Below are 19,201 nucleotides of genomic sequence, written 5' to 3' on the forward strand. Positions count from 1 at the left end.
CCACTCACCACATCAAGAATTGCATAAACTTTCATCTCCAGGAAGATCCATGTTGAGTGCCTGTGGTGTCTCACGGGTCGGGTCAAAGTGTACTTCTCTCTGTTTTTGGTCATGTTCAGGTAGTTTAAGACGGTTTGAAAACTGCATTCCTCCTGAGCTGGCACTTCATTTTCTGAAAATGGATCAACACACACAGTGTGTGAAAATCAATTAGAAAAAAACGACACCCATGAAAATGAAGAATCTTATCAAACTTGTTATGTGATAACAGTCGAGATATAGGTGAACATTTACAATGTTTACTGAGGGATTCTGGCTCATAAATACGTTTAATGTGCTGTTAATCCAGGACTGCATTTATTCTACTTTTAATATACAGAATGAGAAAATATGTGCTGGAATCATATTTAAAAAAAAAAAACAAACAACTAAGCGCAATGTTAATGAAGGATATGACAGAAAAAAAAAGTTTTCCACCTCGAATTTGCTCAAAGATCTCAGCAAAGTTTTTGTGCTCTAGATTCTGCTGGAGCCTCTCAGCAAATGCATCTGGGAGAGCAGAAAGAAAACAAAGGAATCTGTTAACATTTATAGTAAAACACAGCTAAATATACATCTACTAAAGTACTATGGTCTTTTGCTTTTATGTATCTTATGAAAGGCATCCTTTCAACATTGGAAAGCTTCCAACCTCACAACATTGGAAGCTCAAAACATTGTCCTGAGCCGTATGCAACGAAATTTTGTTCTGTATACACCCTGTGCATGCAAAATGACAACAAAGTCAGTCTAAGTCTACGTCTAAGTTCACTGCTGAGACAATTCTTAGTAACTGCCTGCATAATCCCATTTGGTGCATCAGCATTTTCTTCCCCAACCTGTTTCTCATGTTGCCGTGCAAATGCACAGCATAGATTATTTAGGTAAGATAACAACAGATCATTTTCCTCACATGATTGAGCTAAAATCACATCAAGTAAAAGACATTCAGACATTTTGCTCTCAACATCCAAGGATTTCCTGCCTGAGTAAGAAAGTTTTTGGTCTCAGAGCTGCAATAAGATATCACTGATGTAATGGACTCTTTAACCGTAGAAACTCCCATCACTTTGTCAAATTTCTAGATCCATCTAAATCATAAAGATCACATTTTTTGTTCTAAATCAAACTTATCTCTTAACTTACTGTAAATGCATCCAAATCTTGGACTCTTATTGCAAATGACAGTTAGGCCAAATAAAAGCTTACAAAAGAGAAACAGAAAAATTTAATCTTTAGGAAAACAAAGAATGTTCCTAAAGAAAATCTACATGGAAAGAATATTTTATTACTTTTCATTGCTGAACTATATAATACATTTCTTTTTAACAACAGATCCTAACTTAATTACAAAATATTTTTTCTTTTCAGAAAATGCTAAATTTAGCTTAAATGTCCTGTTACAGCTTCATGCGTTTTCTTTCTCTTACCTGTAAGGAGAAGAAGAGGAAAGAAACCTAAAAGTATCATCGCTGTGAGATTAGTGAGCGTCTCTGCTGACTCTTTCTGTGCTCTCATGTTTTTATGTCGCTGCCCTGCCTTCACTGGAAGGAGGGGTGCACACTGTGACACTGATTAATGCCTGGCTTTGCTTAATAAAAATATATTTTATACTTCCTCTCAATATCTGAGTGGCATTGATTTTATCTGGACAGGTTTCTAAAATCCACTAAGTGGAATCTGCAACATTTAGTGCTCAGATTTTTTTTATTTGTTTGTAGAAACACACGACAAAACTTGATCTTTTATTTCTTCATGCTTGAACGCCCATTAAAATAATTTTTAAATACACAAACATGCTTTGGAAGATATGAAAATTGTGACTAAAGTTCTGACTGTAGTAATATAATATCCATTGCTCTGGTCTCAGAAGTTGGGTTTACATTACAAATGATGGTCTATATTCTGCTAACATCCAAAAAACACGTAAATGAGCATGCAGTCATTAAAAATCATGTCAACTGTTACAGGAAATATATTAATAATTCAGTCGTGGCGCTATTTCTCTATGGAGGACCAAAACTGACATAATAAGAAATAAAAGCATAAATATCTATTTAGTTTTTCCTTGTCCTTACACATGAGTTTCCGTCAAGAAATGTATCTATTTCTTTTCATTTCCTTTAAACACGCGTTTTTGTCAAGAAAAGTAAATATTTTGTTTTGTCTTTTCCTTATAAAAGCTCTCCTTTTGTCATTGCCTCCCCTCCTTTTTCTGTTTGTCTTTTTTCTGTTTGTCCTTTTTCTGTTTGTCTTTTGTCTGTTTGTCCTTTTTCTGCTTCTCCGTGTGCATCTTTATGTTAATGAGGAGAGCTGCCTTCTCCTACTATTGGCCAATAGAGCTTTGGATCCAACGTCACTGCGTAAGACGTTGTGGGGCGTTTACATCTCGCACAGTTGCTCGGTGCCATCTTTACAGGCCACAGACCAAAACAAACTTTGCCCCGGTGTTTTTATTGTTACCGACCGCAGTGAAGTTAGGTTCGAGTTGGATACTGGATATCCCAATATCCGCTGAGCCAGCATTCTGGCTCTATTTTCACTTTAAACTATTATACAATACCAAAGAAGACTGGTGTTCATTTGTCACCAAAACTTCAAAAAAATGTAATCAGATCAAATTATTTTATACCAACAATTTTGTTTTCTGAAAATCCAAAGAGGTCTGGTGAAGTTTTGAACTTAGTCACTACATTTTTAGCGTTGATGTTCTCCATCCAGTTTAAGCAGGCAGCAGGACAAACAAATATATATAAAAAATTCTACTTTTAGATAAATATTTCAGAAGCACATATTACTGGTGTGACTGAATTGCTTTAGTTTACTGAAAAAAACCCATAAATCATGCTAATAATCTAATAAAGTTAAAGTTACGATGGGTCCTAATGGGATCTATTGTGCAGCTGAAAGTATTTGATTTTTGCATAACTCTGTAAAGTAAATTTGTCTTTTAACCTGCAGTGCTCCTTTATTTTAACAGCTTTATTACACAACATGTTATTTTACTGTGCTGGCTTGTGCACTTTCAGCAAACTATAACTTCAAAATTAACTAATGACGTAAAAGGGAAAAGTGAGCGTTTGACAATTACTAAGACCGTTTCCTCTTTCTTTTCTGCTACTAAATTAAATATGTTTTTTCAGCTGAACAACTTCTGATGAATAGCTTTACATATATGCCACTGTGCTTTAATATGGAACAGATAGATATATTAGTCAGGTTATAATAAGTACAACAAAATCAGGATGCAGTTATTCAGATGACTTGGATCATGGCTACATAAATGTAGACCTGAATTGTGTTATGTAGTATCAATGGAATCACTTTGCCACTCTAAGAAAATGAAAACCAGGAAAAGGATGACCACAAGGACGTAGAAAACAAAGAAAGCTTTGTCAACTCTTGTAGCCACCCTGTTCCAGTAGCCACTTGTCTCCTCGTCTTTGTTGGACTTGCAGAGCAGAGTTAACATCTTCTCCATCGCCCTCAGCTCATCTGAAAGCCTCTCCAGGGTGTAGCACTCCCCCAGCAGTTTGCTGCTTCTGTCCTGAAAAAGTGATTTAATAAATCAGTTTACAGAAGGACGGATGTCTTTTGCTATTTTGGTTTTTGTGCACCGATAGTGACTGACTGCTGACCTCTTTGGCACCAGGCAGGATCTCACCGGTTTCACTAGAAGACACGTTGTAGATAAATCCACCTGAGGTCCAGTCATGTGATTCTGAAAGAGAGTTTCTAAATTAATCCTGAAAATCAACACTAAATGGCAGTATTTCATACTGCATTAGTTTGCATATAATTTCATCCACTGTAAAAACACCAAGTATTTTTGGTCTAGTTTCTTGTGCAAATATCCAAAATTGACTTTCAAGGAACTTTTCAGCAAGATATAGGAGCTTGTTTTAAGTCATAATTTCTTATTATTGATTTAAAAAAAATACTAGTTCCACTGTCAGATTATTTAACTTATAACAAGAGAAAAATGTCTTATTTTATGTAAAATACTCTTCCAGTGGACCTATTTTTTTTATCAATAAATAATATTGACTTAAAACAAGCTCTTATATCTTGCTGAAAAGTTACTTGTAAGTTAGTTTGTCTTATTTCAAGCGTACTCAGAAACTAGACCAAAATTACTTGGTAAGATTTTTTTGTTTGTTTTTTGCAGTGAAATATTTTTAAGTAAAAAAAAACAAACTTTTACCAACGGCGTGTAAACAAAATTATTGTAATATAATTAGGGTCACATTGACTGTAACTAAACACATTGGCTATTATTATGCCTGGATTGTTTTTGTTATATAACAGCATATACTTTGGAGCGGTTTTTAAAGTAGGTGTCATTTATAATAATTAAAACAGACTGTAATAAACAGTGTTTGATCTTCCTGAGTGCTATTACAGCAGATTTCCTGAGGAGGGCAGCAGATACACCATTTTTCAAAGCAGCAGTTTTTATTGCGATGTTGGACATTTTCATTACTTTCACTCTAACCTGTTTGTTTTTCCTTTTTCACTAGAAAAAGATTTTATTCTAAAAGATTTTATTCTTTTAGAAAGAATAAATAAATTTACAGAAAATTTCCAAATTAAGTATGATTGTCTTTGCTTCTCTAAAATTGAGAAATTAGCTGGAATAACAAAATGAAAACATAAAATCTTAATTGTTTCACCAGCAAGACATGCAAAGCTTTGAATCTGTGATTTTAATGTTGATTATTTTATTGTGTTCAGTCTGTTCCATAAACCATCTATAAGGTATTTTTTGTTGTTTTAAAAATTGCAAATGTTCTTAGAAAATATGTGGAAGTATTCATTAATGGAATTTTATTTGTTTTATTGATAAACCCATAAAGATGTTTATTATGCAACAGCTGTTTATTAGACACCTGTCGTAATTGCTTATAAAAGAGGTAATATATTAACATTTAGACCAATAATGGCCAGAAACTATGTAATATAGAGGAGATTTTTTACTCAGCATCATATTTTAAACTTTGAGGTTGAGAAATGGAGTTTAATACTGTTTCAGGCTTTCAGTGAAGAAGCTTGAAATGTTAAGATGCAGACAAACAACTAATAACTTCAAAAAAGATCCCAGTTTCCCTGTATCTGGACAAATTTAATCTCCTATCTGTGTAGCAGCTGTGAAAGTTGCCTTTGTTGGACTTGATAGATTCGTGGATCATGCATCCGTCTCTCTCTGTATCTTGGGAGCTTTTCTGTCTCAGATACATCACGAAAATCGTCTCCAGGAGGCTGAGCATCATCAGAGCAAAAATCCCGATGCAATAACCGGCTGAAAAGGATCAGACAGGACAAAATGAATGAAGTCAGGTCACGTTTCCTGCACAAAAGTAGCAGATTTATCCTACCTATGAGTGGGACTCTGTCAGAGGAGGACGGCAGAATTTCATTGAGAATGAGCTGCAGCACTGTAATGGCCAGCAGCACGGTGACTTTAAAGCTGAGCTTCTCTCCACCGTAGTCTGAGATCATGAAGGAGGCCAAGTCCAAACACAAGAAGAAGAGAACCGGCAGCAGGAAGTTGACAATGTACAGCAGAGACCTCCTCTTCATCGTGATCTGGGAAACAAGATTTAGATTAATATTCAGCAAAAGCAGAAAATTGACCTTTTCAGACAAGGTTTTACCAAAATTTGGCTTCTTGAAATGCCATTCAGCTACTTTTTTTTTAAAGTATCTATTATAGAACTTTGAACTTTTTAAAATAAATTTCAACTTTCTGCCATTTAAGATTAGTTAATTGCCTTTCTTTTTTTTTTCTCCGAAGAGTTTTTGCAGCACTAGTGGCTTGTATTTTTTCAACAGTAGGCAGACAGGAAGGAGGGTGAGGAGAGGGGGGGCAGACATGCGGCAAAGTTCGTCGGGACCGGGAATCGAACCCGCGACGTCCGCGTCGAGGACTAAGGCCTCCAAACGTGAGGCGTGCTAACCCCCTGCGCCACCACAGCATGCCTCGTTAATTGCCTTTCTAAGGGGTCATGCAGCTTTAAAAGTGTGGAAAATCAGACGCATCAGACTTCAGTGAAAATGTAATTGTCTGCATAGTTTAAATATGGAAAAGGAAAGAAGATTTCACTTTTCCAGGCAGTAATCGGATGTGTACATGTAAAACTAATGATACCTACAGTGTAAATGACGACATCTTGATCAGTTAAAATGGTAGCGTTGTTTGCAGTGACGATCATGTCGATGAACAGCCACTCATACTGAGTCCGCATCACTTCCCGAGACCACTCTGTGGCCTCTGAAGAGTTGTCACTCGGCTGCAGACGGATCTCTCTGGCTGAAAAAGAGGGGAAATGCTGTAAAAGCTGACCTGGATTTTTCCCAGAAAAACCTCTAAATGTCTCTCTAACGCTTGCTTTTGGGAAATATACTTGTTTCTATTCCATTTATTTACATCATTATGCATTTTATAGCAAAGGTAACAAAAGTAACACGGATTGATGATTAGTTTCAGCCAGCTGAATATTTCTAATCAGGATTTCCTGTTAAACGTCCTTGGCTATATATCTGTTCTCCACATCGGCTTGCTCGTTAATTTCATTTACCCTCCTGATTACACATTTAACATGAGGAAATTAGAAAAGAGGGAAGCATAAACATACAAAGAAGCAGTCGATTACTGCAGTCAGGTAGTGTTGATGCCAGTCAACAGTTGTTTTCTATCAGGACTGTCCTTAACTTGATCGATCCCATTACAGCTTAACATTTCACATGTGGAAAACGTTCGTAGATATGTTGGAAACGTGTTCTCACCCGTGTGTATGATGGACCTGAAGGTGAGGTTGCAGCTCTGAATGTCAAAAGGAAACTTGTATATATGCATCCTGCAGGTGCTCACTAACACCTGGTCGTTCTGAACTTCAACGTCTCCTTTGTTGTTGATGGTGAGGTAAGGACTGGGAGGGGCTTTGTCTTTCTCTGTCCTGCATAAATTAAAAAGACAAACAAATTAAGTGATTATGGAGGTTTGCAAAGCTTGGGATTCACACATGACAAAGCAATGGATGATAAATATTGCGCTATATTGCCACTAATATTCACAGGTTCTAAGCTTTATAATAAGCAATAAGTAATTTAATTTTTGATTTTGCAGAGATTAAAAAATCTAAACAGATTGTAATCCTCCTTTACAGAGGATTTTTGCAGGGTTCTTTCCGGTAAAGTTATTGAAGATTCTGCTTGTCCGTTTTCCCTAAAAGAATATCCTGCGCTGTCACAGGCATCGTGGTTTTCTGCACCATGTCTGGATACATCATTTCACTATAGCTGTCATCCTCTAACTGTCTTAATCGTTATTTTCTCCACACGGTGCACCCTTGACACCTCCATATTCTTAATTCCTGTTACCTCCAGCATCTCATTTATCCCCGCCTGCTGAGCCTCCGGTACAGCAGCCCTCATTGTCTCTGGAACAGCCTTTTTCTCCTGCACTATCGTTATCTTTTCCAGAATTTTGTGAGCAGCGCCATCATCAGAACATGAGTCTCCATCGTCCTCAGATCAAACTTTTTCTGCAAATTATTTATCCTGTGTTCCTGGTCCAAGATGGATTGTAAAGTAAAACACTTTTTGCAGTGGAGCAAAAGAAATAATCGTCTGCTTTATAATCTGTATGTAAGACAGACCAACAATGACTGTGAGCTTTACCAACCAATCAGTGTATTTACCCCTTTTATCTTTTTATCAGTTTCCTGTGAATAAATGGGTTATCTGGTTGGCTTAGCCAATTATTCTGTCCTGCAAGATTACAAGCTTGCACTTTACCTCTTCCTTGAAAATTAGAAGTTCACAATCTTCCACCAAATGTTTATAGCTGCTCTCAATTTGCATAAACCACCTTATGTTTAAATCTTAAGAGACAAATATTTAGCATTTAGCAGCACATGTGAGATTCAGAAAGGCATGTAATATTTATTCACAAGTTGCTGTTTTTTTAATCAGCCTAAAGATTAAACATGCCAAAGTGTGAGGGTCTCTTGATGTCTCTACACCACATGCAGGATTACACTAATTCACATATAAACACTTACATTTCTACAATCGTAAGATCTGGTTTCCATAAAATTTCAGTACGTAGAGAAACATTATCAATTCCACAAAACTGATCTGGATCCCAAGAAATGTATTCGTTGTTCCACCTCTGAAAAGAAAAATAAAGAAAAAGAGCACAGTGTTAAAGACACATTTCTCAGTAGATCTGAGAGTCTCCATTCTAACAGATGGTTGATTTGTTCAGAAGAACTCACTGTGACAGTCCACACATAAGGAATAAATTTCTGGTCTTTTTCAACCTGCAGAGAATAAAGCATCACAAAACCACAACGTAATGCAAAGTCCATCAACACTTAATCTAAACGTGTGACGTTTAGATTAAAATATCATTACTGGGCATTAACCCTGTCACAAACAGGAAGCGTTTCCACTCAGTTCCTCTAATGAACTCTAAATCGTCTTCTTATCACAGTTGATATTAATGTATGGCTCATGCACAAGATTCCTTCTGAGGAAAGCTATTATGTACTTGTGGAGAACCGCAGGCTATTATAGTTTTCTAGAAAATGTTGGAGAAACTTATAAAAGCAGCCTGGTCTGTCAAGATTTAGGTGCAATTTTAAAAATTACATTCTTGACTTTAGAATAAATAGATAAATAATTTCTAAACAATTTTGAGTATTTAAATCCCTAAATAGTTCAGTTGAGCTCAGCAAAAGTAAGTACAGCTATGGAAGAAAGGAATTAAACTGGAGGCAGTTTTTGCCTCAGGATTTTAAAACACTTAAAAACTAAGCTTTACTGGAAGGAATGGCCAGGTGTTGTTTGTGAGCATAAAGTTTCTCAGTTATGATTATGTTTTTATTTAGAGGTTTTTTTTATTTCTTCTGTCATGAAATGTCTGGAAATCTCAAGACATAATGTTGTTTCAAAGAAGTCACCTTTTAAAAAGAATTCACACCATCATTTGCTGTCCCTGTGGCTCATTTTTACACTGTGCCTGAGCTAAATGAAGGAGAGGGCATCATGCTGCAGCTGCAACAGTTATCAGAAATGAAGCATAAACTGGTTTGTGGAAAAAAGCAAATTAAAAAGAATCCAAAGTAGTGTTAGTAGTTTTGTTCTTTTAAGCTATTTTGTCACCAGCATTTATTAATCAGACTGGGTTTACAATCTAGGGAATAAAAATCCCTGTGTAGGGTGCCGGTCTACTAGGTATCCTTATTGTAGCCTATTGAGACTTATTGAGCTAATGAGCTCATCATTACTCTTCTCTGGAGATAAAATCATAGTTTTTGGCTCCATTCTCTGCTGCCTTGTGTCTGCCTTTGTTTTCTTTCACAACATTTCTTTATTTTGCATATTTCTATATTTTTCACATGTAGCTGAATCGCAAACACTTTTGAAAAAAAAATCTGGTATACCTATCAGATATTAAAAATAATTACTTACCACATCTAGGATGGCATAGAGCAGAACTTCCAGTGACACTAGTGTGGGATTTTTATAGTTTTTGACGGGCCGGGTCATGGAGTACAGCTCGTTGTTACTTGACAGGTTTAAATAGTTCAAAACATCATGATAACTGCAGTTCTGCTCAGAATTAATCTCATCTGCAGACGATAAACACAGGAAAACACTTTTCAAAAACAGCCGTCACATTTTGTCAATCATTAATGAGATTGATTTCATTTTGACTACAAATGCATTAGCGTCTGTGTGGTTTGTATTCATTGCTACAGAATTTATAATGAGGACATCAGAAACACCGGTTCACAGATACATGTAGTAATTATTAGGATTGATTGTGGGCATTAAGTGGCCATTATGAGACTGCCTCTGACACCATTACAGGGTTTTATAAAAGCAATTCACTAATTATTTAGTAATGTCAACGTGTATCCCAGGAAAAGTTATGTCTTTATCTCTCAAAGATGTTTGTGAGAAAACTTATTTGAAGCAATGGATTATTTTGTAGTTTAATAAATGAATAAATATCTTCAGACAAAAATGCTATCAGCTAATTAGCTCATAATTATTCCAGCAGCACTACCAAGCAGACAACATATAAAAATGGTTAAAAAGCAGTTCCTAAAAAGGTTTTAAATCCACATTTCCCCACTTTTTAACAATAATTTGAAACTCATAAAGCTGAATATTCCTGAGACTTACCAGAGATAAGGAGCAGAAAAAGGAAACCAACCAGCATCTTGACTCCCTCATGCGTATTTGTCCTTTCAGCGTCTCTTTGGAGCTGATGACTGCATGGTGTAGTACTGGAAAGGGGCGGTTCAAGTCACATCTATAGCTGGAGGTCTGGTGGGGTTTTTTTTCCTGGTTTTTCATATTACCATGACTCTGACATCCATTCTCAGACAGAGGCCACGCCCACATGTCCTGCATGAATGTATAAATTTACTTGCAGATCAAGTTACAAAGGAAATGGAAACGTGCTCCGATGGTATATTATATATTCAGTCTGGATTGTTTTCTTTGTTTTGGTGAAAAATTCCCAAAGCAAAACATTTAAGATTCTGCAGGACGAGATTGTAATTGAACCGCTTTCCCCAAGCTTTTGCTGTAAGCAAATGTTACATAAAGGGTGATTTGTGAACTGGATGGCACCATAATTCAAAAGTCTCTTAATGCATGTAGATCAATATGGTAAAGAGTCGCTGCAAAAGAATTCACACAGCCTCTTTTAAATGTTCTTATCTTGAAATGTATGAACTCTTTCCTTTTCAAATTTGAAAACTGAATAAGACATTCAAATATATTTACTCATTTAAAAATGTTTTATAGGGTATATTCAAGTAGTATTTATAAAATACAAAATGAAACAAAACCATTTGATTTAATTTGATAAAATAAAAGTTCAATATCCATAAATGTTTGGTTAGTTGTGCATTTCAACACCTTTCACATATTTTCACTTTTGTAGGAAACACAACAAATCTGTCGACTACGCTCTAAACGTCCTGAATCTATGAAACAGGAGTGCAGCACAAGTAGATCAGATCCTCGCTGAAATGAGTAAAATGAATGTCCATCATCCCGCGTAATATGATTATGGTGCACAAAATAGCAGGCTGGCGACAATAAATATGATTAATTTATTATGTAAAATGAGCTGCAAGGTGAAAGAAGGATGATATAAGACAAGAAGGTCAGACTGAAACAAAAAACATGTTTTATTACTGTAACTTTTTCCTTTTTCATACATAATATATAATCTCTTAAACTTTATTACCTCAGTCCATGTGACAATTTCTGATACTGCTGCTCTGTACAAAACATTTATCCTAAACACACTTTTTATTTACAAAGCCAATGGATGTTGAATATTTTAGGCCTGCTCTAAACTCTAAAGTCAGCCAGATATTCAAGGACAGATTGGACAAAACACCCACTGTGTTGCTGCATAAAATACACCAGGCAGGCATCTGCATACAAATGGAAGGAAATGTTACATGTTTAAAAAATTGCACCAAGTGAGTCTAGATATTAAGAATGGGGGAAATTTAATTATGCTGTATTTTCTCCATGTGTTAACATGAATGTATTAATTTTCTGTTTGTGTTTATTGAGACCCACATGGATTGGAATATACCAACTGTAAAGTATTTGTTAACTGGATTCTCAAACTTTGCTTCAATTTCAAATCTGCATAAACTTTGTTTATAATACAAAATAGAATGCTTCTAAAAGCACAGATAATATTTACAGTGACATTTCCACTCCAGTCATTATCCTTAGTCAAAACGTCAGCTTTCAATAGAACACTACAAACTGATGGCTTTGTACAATACAGTGATATCATGAATGATTTTCCTTTTTTTTTTTTAAGAGTACCACTCCATAAAGATGAAGGACAGGAAGAGTAAAACAGTTAAAACATAAAAAATAAAGAAAAGTCGGTTGATTCTCTTTGCCCAAAATACAGACTTCACTCTCTCCGCTCTGGGGCCAAAATGTCGAAGCATCATGTTCTGCAGCTTCTTCTGCTCATCCAGGATCAACTGCAAAGCGTTTGTATCCCTCGAGTGGCTGCTGTAGTTCACCTGCACACAGATGCAGTCAGTTCACTGGATTTTACTTTCTGAATCAGCGTTTTACAACTTTGTTCTACTCATCTCTGCCTTGATTCTTATTCTGAGGAATCCGAGTGGTACGAGACACACGAAACTCAAATCCTAGTGTTGTCTTCCTATATGTTAATGTGCAGAGGGCTGTGAATAGTGAGAAGTGAAGTGGCTTCATATATAGCAACATAATAAACTTTGCTCTGATCGTGACTTTATCCTGTTCTAAGATTATTTACATCGTAGATTATTTCAATGACCACAGATTTCACAGTCTATATTGAACAAAGATTAAACTAATAAAATAATGTGAGACTAATTAGGTTGAGTTCTGGAGTTTGATTTGGACCCAGTGGTCTACAACCTTTACAATCCAGAGCCATTCTTGTTCACAGCCCAGCTAAATAAAACTTGTTTTGAGCTGCAAATGTTACCTGATCGTTTGAATAAAGACGACTCTTAATTTTTCATAAATGTCTGCTTTAGGAAATGTATCATAATTTTTAAAAACACAACATTTTATTTCTATTTTTAGTTTTTGAAACTAAAAAAAACAAACATTTGCAAAAAGAGGCTGAATAGATTTTATTTTTGTTTTGCTTTAATTTGCAAGACTTGTATTTGCTACATCAATTTAAAAATATTTGTTGTTACCTCGTCATCCACAGTAAGGAGCTCATGCTTCTTCTCACTTTCACAGACTTTGTAGCTGCAGCCATTTTGTTTTTTAATTTCTAAAAGAATAACACATTTGTTAGAAAGAGGAGCATGGATGCATCTTATTATTTAAACATACAAACTTTGCAGGATTTTTCTTTTTAAAAACTTTGCATGGGATTTATTTATTGTAGATACATAATAAACTAAAAAAACCGCACGTTTTATATGAGTGGAAATACGCAAACAATAATATAAGATGTCTCACCTGTGCTGCAATCTTTTGTTTTCATTTGTTTGTTTTTTTCCTCCCCATTGTCACACAAGCCGAGTTCATCTTCAGAGTCTTTATCTATCAGATACGTTACCAGGATTGTCTCCAGCAGACTGAGCAGCATCAGAGCAAAGATCACAATGCAGTAGGTCGCTTAGAGACAGAAACAGGAGATTAGCGACATGTGTTTGAGTATCTCAAGTCAAATGGAAACCCTTCAGTTCCCAACGTTTTACCTATCAGTGGAGTCCTGTTGGACATGGAGGGCAGGATGTCGTTAAGGATGAGCAGGAGGACAGAGATGGCCAGCAGCACCGTGACTTTGAAGCCCAGCTTCTCCCCTCGATGGTCAGCGATGAAGAAGGATGCGAGGTCCAGGATGAGGAAAAACAGGATGGGCAACAGGAAGTTTATGACGTGGAGTAGAGGTCTCCTCTTTATGGTGACCTGACAACATTTAAAAACAAAGAAAAGTTTTTATTTTTCTGAACTTCTTGAGGAGCTTTTTAAACAAAGGAGGTTAGTAAGACATTCAAACCACAAAACAATGTTTTTTATGTTCTTTGGTACAAATAATCATTACCTCTGAAATTTTGTTTTGCATTTTTGGCAACTGTCATTTGGTATTTATAATGCAGATGTTTGCCCAAATCATTTTCTGATTTGTTCTCATAAGTACTAGATGTATAGAGCAAAACAAAAACATAACTTTGAAGTAAATAAGATATTATGAGCTATTAATATTACATAGAGTACTCTATGAGAGGAAGTAGTTATGGATCAAAATTGTCTCCATATTTATGATGAAAAAATGTAAATATAGTTTTTGGCCCCAAAAATGTGAGAATTGACATCACTGATCAAATAGACTCAATGGACTTATAAAACACAGAAAGTGATGTAGCCTAGCATAAAACAGGTATAATGATGATTTGCTGTCAACCTGCTGAGTCACAAAAAAAACTCAACTTCTTTTAAATCTACCAACTGTGTGGTTAGTAGGTAAAGAAAGAAAATGTAACCTAATGTCACGCAAAATATGGACAATTTGTAAGCGCTGTTTCTACAGGTCACTAGCTAAGTGTTAGTCGCTAATCATGCTAAATTGGACATCTACTGAGGAGATATTTTTTGGACTAAACCAAAGCAATATTTCACTGTTTTTAATAAGTCAGGGCTACACTTGATCTTTATAAAGGTACAAAATCTAAATCTAACTCATTAGATATTGCCTTATCTAGTTAGTTTATTTTATCATTGCACCCCTTTCTTGACTTATTTTTGTTTCCAGTGTTGTTTACCTTGTAAACTAGCAGTTCCCAACGCCTATCATACAAGCTGATGTTGGAGCTTTCGACGGACATTTTCAGGAACTCCCACTCTCCCTGTGTCTTCATTACCTCTCTGGAAAACTGCGTGGCCCGAGAGGAATTTGAGAAAGGAAAAATTCGAATTTCTTTTACTGTTGGGAGATAAAAGAAAATTAAATGAGGGTCCAAGCTGCTAAGTAGTCTGAGTGATTGGTGTAGTAATCATTCGGATGGTGATATAACCATGAAACTTCTCACAATTGTTCCCTATCAGATATCTATCAAATGCAGAAGTAATTGCCTTAGCAACAGTTGCTAGGCAACCAGTTTCGGACAGTAACTGACTGCTAAAAAACTTCAATAACTTTATCTTTAGAAAAATTACATTACAAGACCTATAGAGCCTTTTATTGGAAAAAAATGGTGCTACTAGTAGCTATTTCAAGCTCTCAAAAAGTCTATTATGTTTCCATCTAGTTTTAAAATCTTATGGATTTTGATCAATTAAATGCTTCACCAAATTGTACCTCCATTTATTGGCCATCCATCATCATTTCATCCCAATCTATCTTGTAACCCAAAGAAATCTTTTGATTTTTTTCTGAAACAAATTTATCTATTTGGTTCTCTTTGCATGGTATTTATTAGATATACTCAAAATAAAATAAACTCCTGACTGCTCAAACTAAGATCAGTATAAGTAACTTATTTCTGTAAGCGATATTTATTGAAGATGCATAACTATAGTTCCAAACAGTTAATTATTCTTTTTCAACATGCATTAATCAATCAATCAAATTTATTTGCATAGTTTAGCAACAAAGGTACTAATTGCTCATTAGTATCATTGTTTTAAAAGTGCTTACTGTATAAATATGGGGGCAACTCATAGATACCCACCACAGTGTATTGCAGAACCAATGGACAGGCTGCACTCCTGCGTGTCAAAAGGAAACTTGTGGACGTCCATCTTGCAGGTGCTAATCACCCGCATGTCCTCGTCAAAATAGACAGTCCCGTCATGAGTCACCAGGATGTATGGATTTTGAGGAGAGTCATCCTTCTCTACCCTGAAACATTACTCAGGAACACACACACATGGACACACACACGCACACACACAGATCCTTGTTAATGTCTCACAGGAGGCCTGAAAGTAGCTCAGTGGGTTGTGGGGCCAATCCTTTTTAGAGGGCCTAAAACTATGAACAAAATCAGGCTAGTGCCCCAAAAAATCTTGATACTAAAAATCACTTTCAATAAACACAATTTGAAACTTTATTTTACATGTTAGCTTTTCAGTCACATGTGGGGCCTCTAACATTCATGCTTTGCTGGGTCCACCTCTACACACATGACATTTTTAGTCTGTTATGGAGCTTGGTTTTAATGTTCAAGGTGTAAGAGACCCATCTTTACACACACATGATTTTTCACACATACACATATATGCTGAACATTCAGATGACACATTTCATGCTCACAATGAACCGATTAACAGATGTTAAACTTTTAACTGTCATAGAACTGTGTTGGCCAAGAATTATACTGAAAGTGATATCCATATGGTTGTGTGTATTTGAATAAAAATTAACACACAATAAAGTTGTTTACCTCTGCAAATATTAAATTATAGCTTTTTATGAAGCCACAAAACTAAATGTGCAATTTACTCATGATATTTCTATAAAGTTTTTTAGTTAAACTTAGATTTAAAAATTAGATTTATTCATTGTATGTTTTCGCTTTTCAATTCTAGATTAACTTTGTCAGGTTGAATTTCAACACAGTAGCAAAAAAATATACCTTAAAAGGGAATCCAGCAAATGTCTTTAATATAAATTTTAAAAAATAAGTAAATTCAAACCTGCATATTTAGTCTGATAAATTATTTTTTATCTCTCATTTCTAAAAGTGAAAAAAAATTGACATGTAGTGGGTTTTTTTAAAGTTATTTACCATATTTTTTCATTCTTGTTGGTTTGAGCTTTGTAGATATCTCATGTAACACCCAACCTGCTCAGAATATTCCCTCTAACCTTCATTTTGATGCTTAGGTCCAATGTGCTGTTTATTCTTGTTTTTTGTAACTTAAAACATTATTTAGTACGATAATGTTTTAGTTAAAGTCGGAGTACAATACATTTACATTTTGTATGCCAATTATGCGTTTGACCTATTTCGACTGCTGCCAATGGCCACATTGGATGTATATCTTCAGTGCCTCAGATGGAGAAATTTACTAAAAGTGTTGAGACATTGTGATGAATGAAAACAAGAAGAGAATCTGTAAAGTCTATGTTAGTTTTTAACAATAATGCTAATGAAATATTCAGCCATTATGTATATGATTTTCTAAATTTGTGCAGATATTTAAGTCAATAGCTGTGTGCTGAAGGCTTACATCTCATAGATGAAGAGGTCAGGTCTCCAAAGAATGCCTTTAGGAACTGAAATCTCAGTGATCCCACAAAACTGAGCTGGATCCCAAGAGATGCGTTCGTCTTTCCATTGCTACATAAAAGCAGATAGCAAAAAGTAACAAAAAAATCTGCCCAAAAAAGGAAGGCAACACTTGTAATGGTAATATTGGTTGAGATATTAATAAAAATTAGGTAAAAAGTTGTCAAACTGAATTTAATTGACTCACCACTGACACCCAGACAAAAGGTACAAAGGTTTGGGTTTTCTCAACCTAAGAATAAGGACATAAACATTTTCAGAAAATTGACCAATATTAATTATCTGATGAGTAGGGATGCCCCAATCTGATCCTAAGTATTGGTTTGGGTTCTACAGTGTTCTATTTCGAAGTCAGTGGCTGAAATCACCTACTGATCTTCGTTGTTGTTTTCGTAGAGATTTTATCAACTTTCCCACAATATACTCTGCAGCTCCCCATTGCAAAGACTGATTTTAAAATCAACCCATTTCAGTGTAAAAACTCATAAATAGTTTTGCATATTGCTTTATTCCTTTGTCCATTAAAATATCAGAATCAGGACATCCGTACGGATGAGCCTAACATCAGAAAGCATACAGTACCACCGACAGAATGGCATAGAGGATCAGGTCCGTCTTCACCGCTGTGGTGTGTGTGTGGTCCAGAACGGGTCGGGTCAGTTTAAACACACTGGTGTCCACTGTCATATTTAAATAATCCAGAACATCCTGATAACTGCAAACTTTACAGGACACCCCACCTACAGGAGAACAATCCATAACAAGAGTTACTGAAGGATTTAACGGAAATACAGCACTTTTGAAATAGGTTTATTAAATCCTATAAGCACAGCTTAATTAACTGCTCAAACTTCTTGCTGAATGGAAATTTTCAATGATTTTTTTTGCTTTCTACACAGATAATTACTTTGAGAATGAACCGCATTGATTTAGATTCTCTGTCATCCAGTTCATGCTAAAGATGAAAACCACTGGATTTCTCTTGTTTCTTGATTAAGTGTCACTTTTCATCCAAAACGCTTCTTCAGTTCTGAGAGTAGTTAGAAATAACAAGCTTATAAGCTAAATAACATCACAACAATAACATTAATAGAGCCATAACAAATGGCTTTCAAATCACTTTGAAATGTTATATCCTTCATTCACTTTAGTTTTTATTTATTTGACACAAAATGTATCTAACTGAAAATATGTACACAAAAGATGCACCTGTAAGTAATACTCTGCTGGTTTTATGTTTTTTAACCAATCCCCATGGCAACATTTCTGTCAGGTAACAATTTGATTTGTTGTGAAGCCTATGTCCTGCTGCTAAGGTGAATCATTAAGTTAAAATCTGATTATTTATAAAAACAAAACTTTTGTAGTTTGAGAGGTAGATACATTTGTACTTCAAAATTACCCCAGTTATACATTTAAAGTACTTGAATGAAATTATACGTACAGTATGTACATTTTGAAAGTGCGTAAAGTTAGTTTATATCTCTACGTAGAAGAGGCAACAAGGATATGAAATGTTGTTGACAAAAACAAGTGTTATCAAATGAAATTCCTAAAACAAAAATGCATATTTAAAAAAACTTACCTGTGATGATAACGAGCAGAAAAAAGGAAATGTGCATCATCTCAGGAGCTTTTTGCAGTCTAGTGTTGCTGAGACAGTCCTTTATTCTCATCAGCGAAGTCCAACCAAACACGTTTAAATGAGCTATCCCTCCATTGTAGACATGTGTGACAGATAATTAGCTTACAGAGGGAGTGGACATTCATTGCCTGCTATTTATCTGGCTTTGATACTTCTGACAGCTGAGATTTCTGCAACAGATGACTTAAAAAAAGCCAAACTGAATATAAAAGGCAGGTGGAAGACGTTCATCAGCTTAAAGCCAGAGATAATGCGACTTTACAGCTTGCTGTCAACAAGAAGAATAATAGGACCAATTTAGCTCTGAACTTGTGACTTGAGCACACAGTTAGAGAAGATGATGCAACATGTACAATTTGATTAGAATGGAACCGAGACAATGTGAGAGCAACATTATGAGCTCTGTCCCCAATTAAAGCCACTTGTTTTATTGTTGTCTCCTGCCAGTCTCACTGTGGGCGGCTGAGCACTGAAACCCAATTTTCTCAGCAGGAGATCTATCTTCACGACAAAGTTTGCTAAAAGCCTGGGATTAACATCGGATGGTCTCCTGTCATCCATTACCACGCAGAGAACTTTAAAGATGCCAAAAGGAGGTTTGTCAAAAAAAATAGAAAATTGTAAACTAATGAAATTTGAAACATGTACAGTATATAGATTCATTACAGTCAGAGTGTATTTCAAGCGTTAACCTCAATTAATTTGA

The 19,201-nt window shown here is 35.5% G+C and overlaps 2 protein-coding genes across 2 annotated transcripts; both read right to left on the bottom strand.

Annotated features, from left to right (window-relative positions):
• Positions 1-1,418: 1,418 nt before the first annotated feature.
• On the bottom strand, positions 1,419-10,353 carry LOC114151767 (5-hydroxytryptamine receptor 3A-like). The gene is made up of 10 exons (XM_028029163.1): positions 10,237-10,353; positions 9,517-9,677; positions 8,319-8,363; positions 8,103-8,212; positions 6,826-6,995; positions 6,192-6,349; positions 5,415-5,625; positions 5,198-5,338; positions 3,678-3,760; positions 1,419-3,586 (listed from the first exon to the last, which is right to left on the bottom strand). Exons 1-10 carry the CDS (start codon positions 10,271-10,273, stop codon positions 3,341-3,343), a joined length of 1,362 nt encoding a protein of 453 aa, XP_027884964.1. The 5' UTR covers positions 10,274-10,353; the 3' UTR covers positions 1,419-3,340.
• Positions 10,354-11,243: 890 nt separating this feature from the next.
• On the bottom strand, positions 11,244-18,475 carry LOC114152179 (5-hydroxytryptamine receptor 3A-like). The gene is made up of 9 exons (XM_028029970.1): positions 18,436-18,475; positions 17,433-17,590; positions 16,792-16,901; positions 15,288-15,457; positions 14,379-14,539; positions 13,314-13,524; positions 13,072-13,230; positions 12,801-12,880; positions 11,244-12,125 (listed from the first exon to the last, which is right to left on the bottom strand). Exons 1-9 carry the CDS (start codon positions 18,473-18,475, stop codon positions 11,907-11,909), a joined length of 1,308 nt encoding a protein of 435 aa, XP_027885771.1. The 3' UTR covers positions 11,244-11,906.
• Positions 18,476-19,201: the final 726 nt, after the last annotated feature.

This window comes from Xiphophorus couchianus, chromosome 10, assembly GCF_001444195.1.
Source record: "Xiphophorus couchianus chromosome 10, X_couchianus-1.0, whole genome shotgun sequence".
NCBI classification, from domain to species: domain Eukaryota; kingdom Metazoa; phylum Chordata; class Actinopteri; order Cyprinodontiformes; family Poeciliidae; genus Xiphophorus; species Xiphophorus couchianus.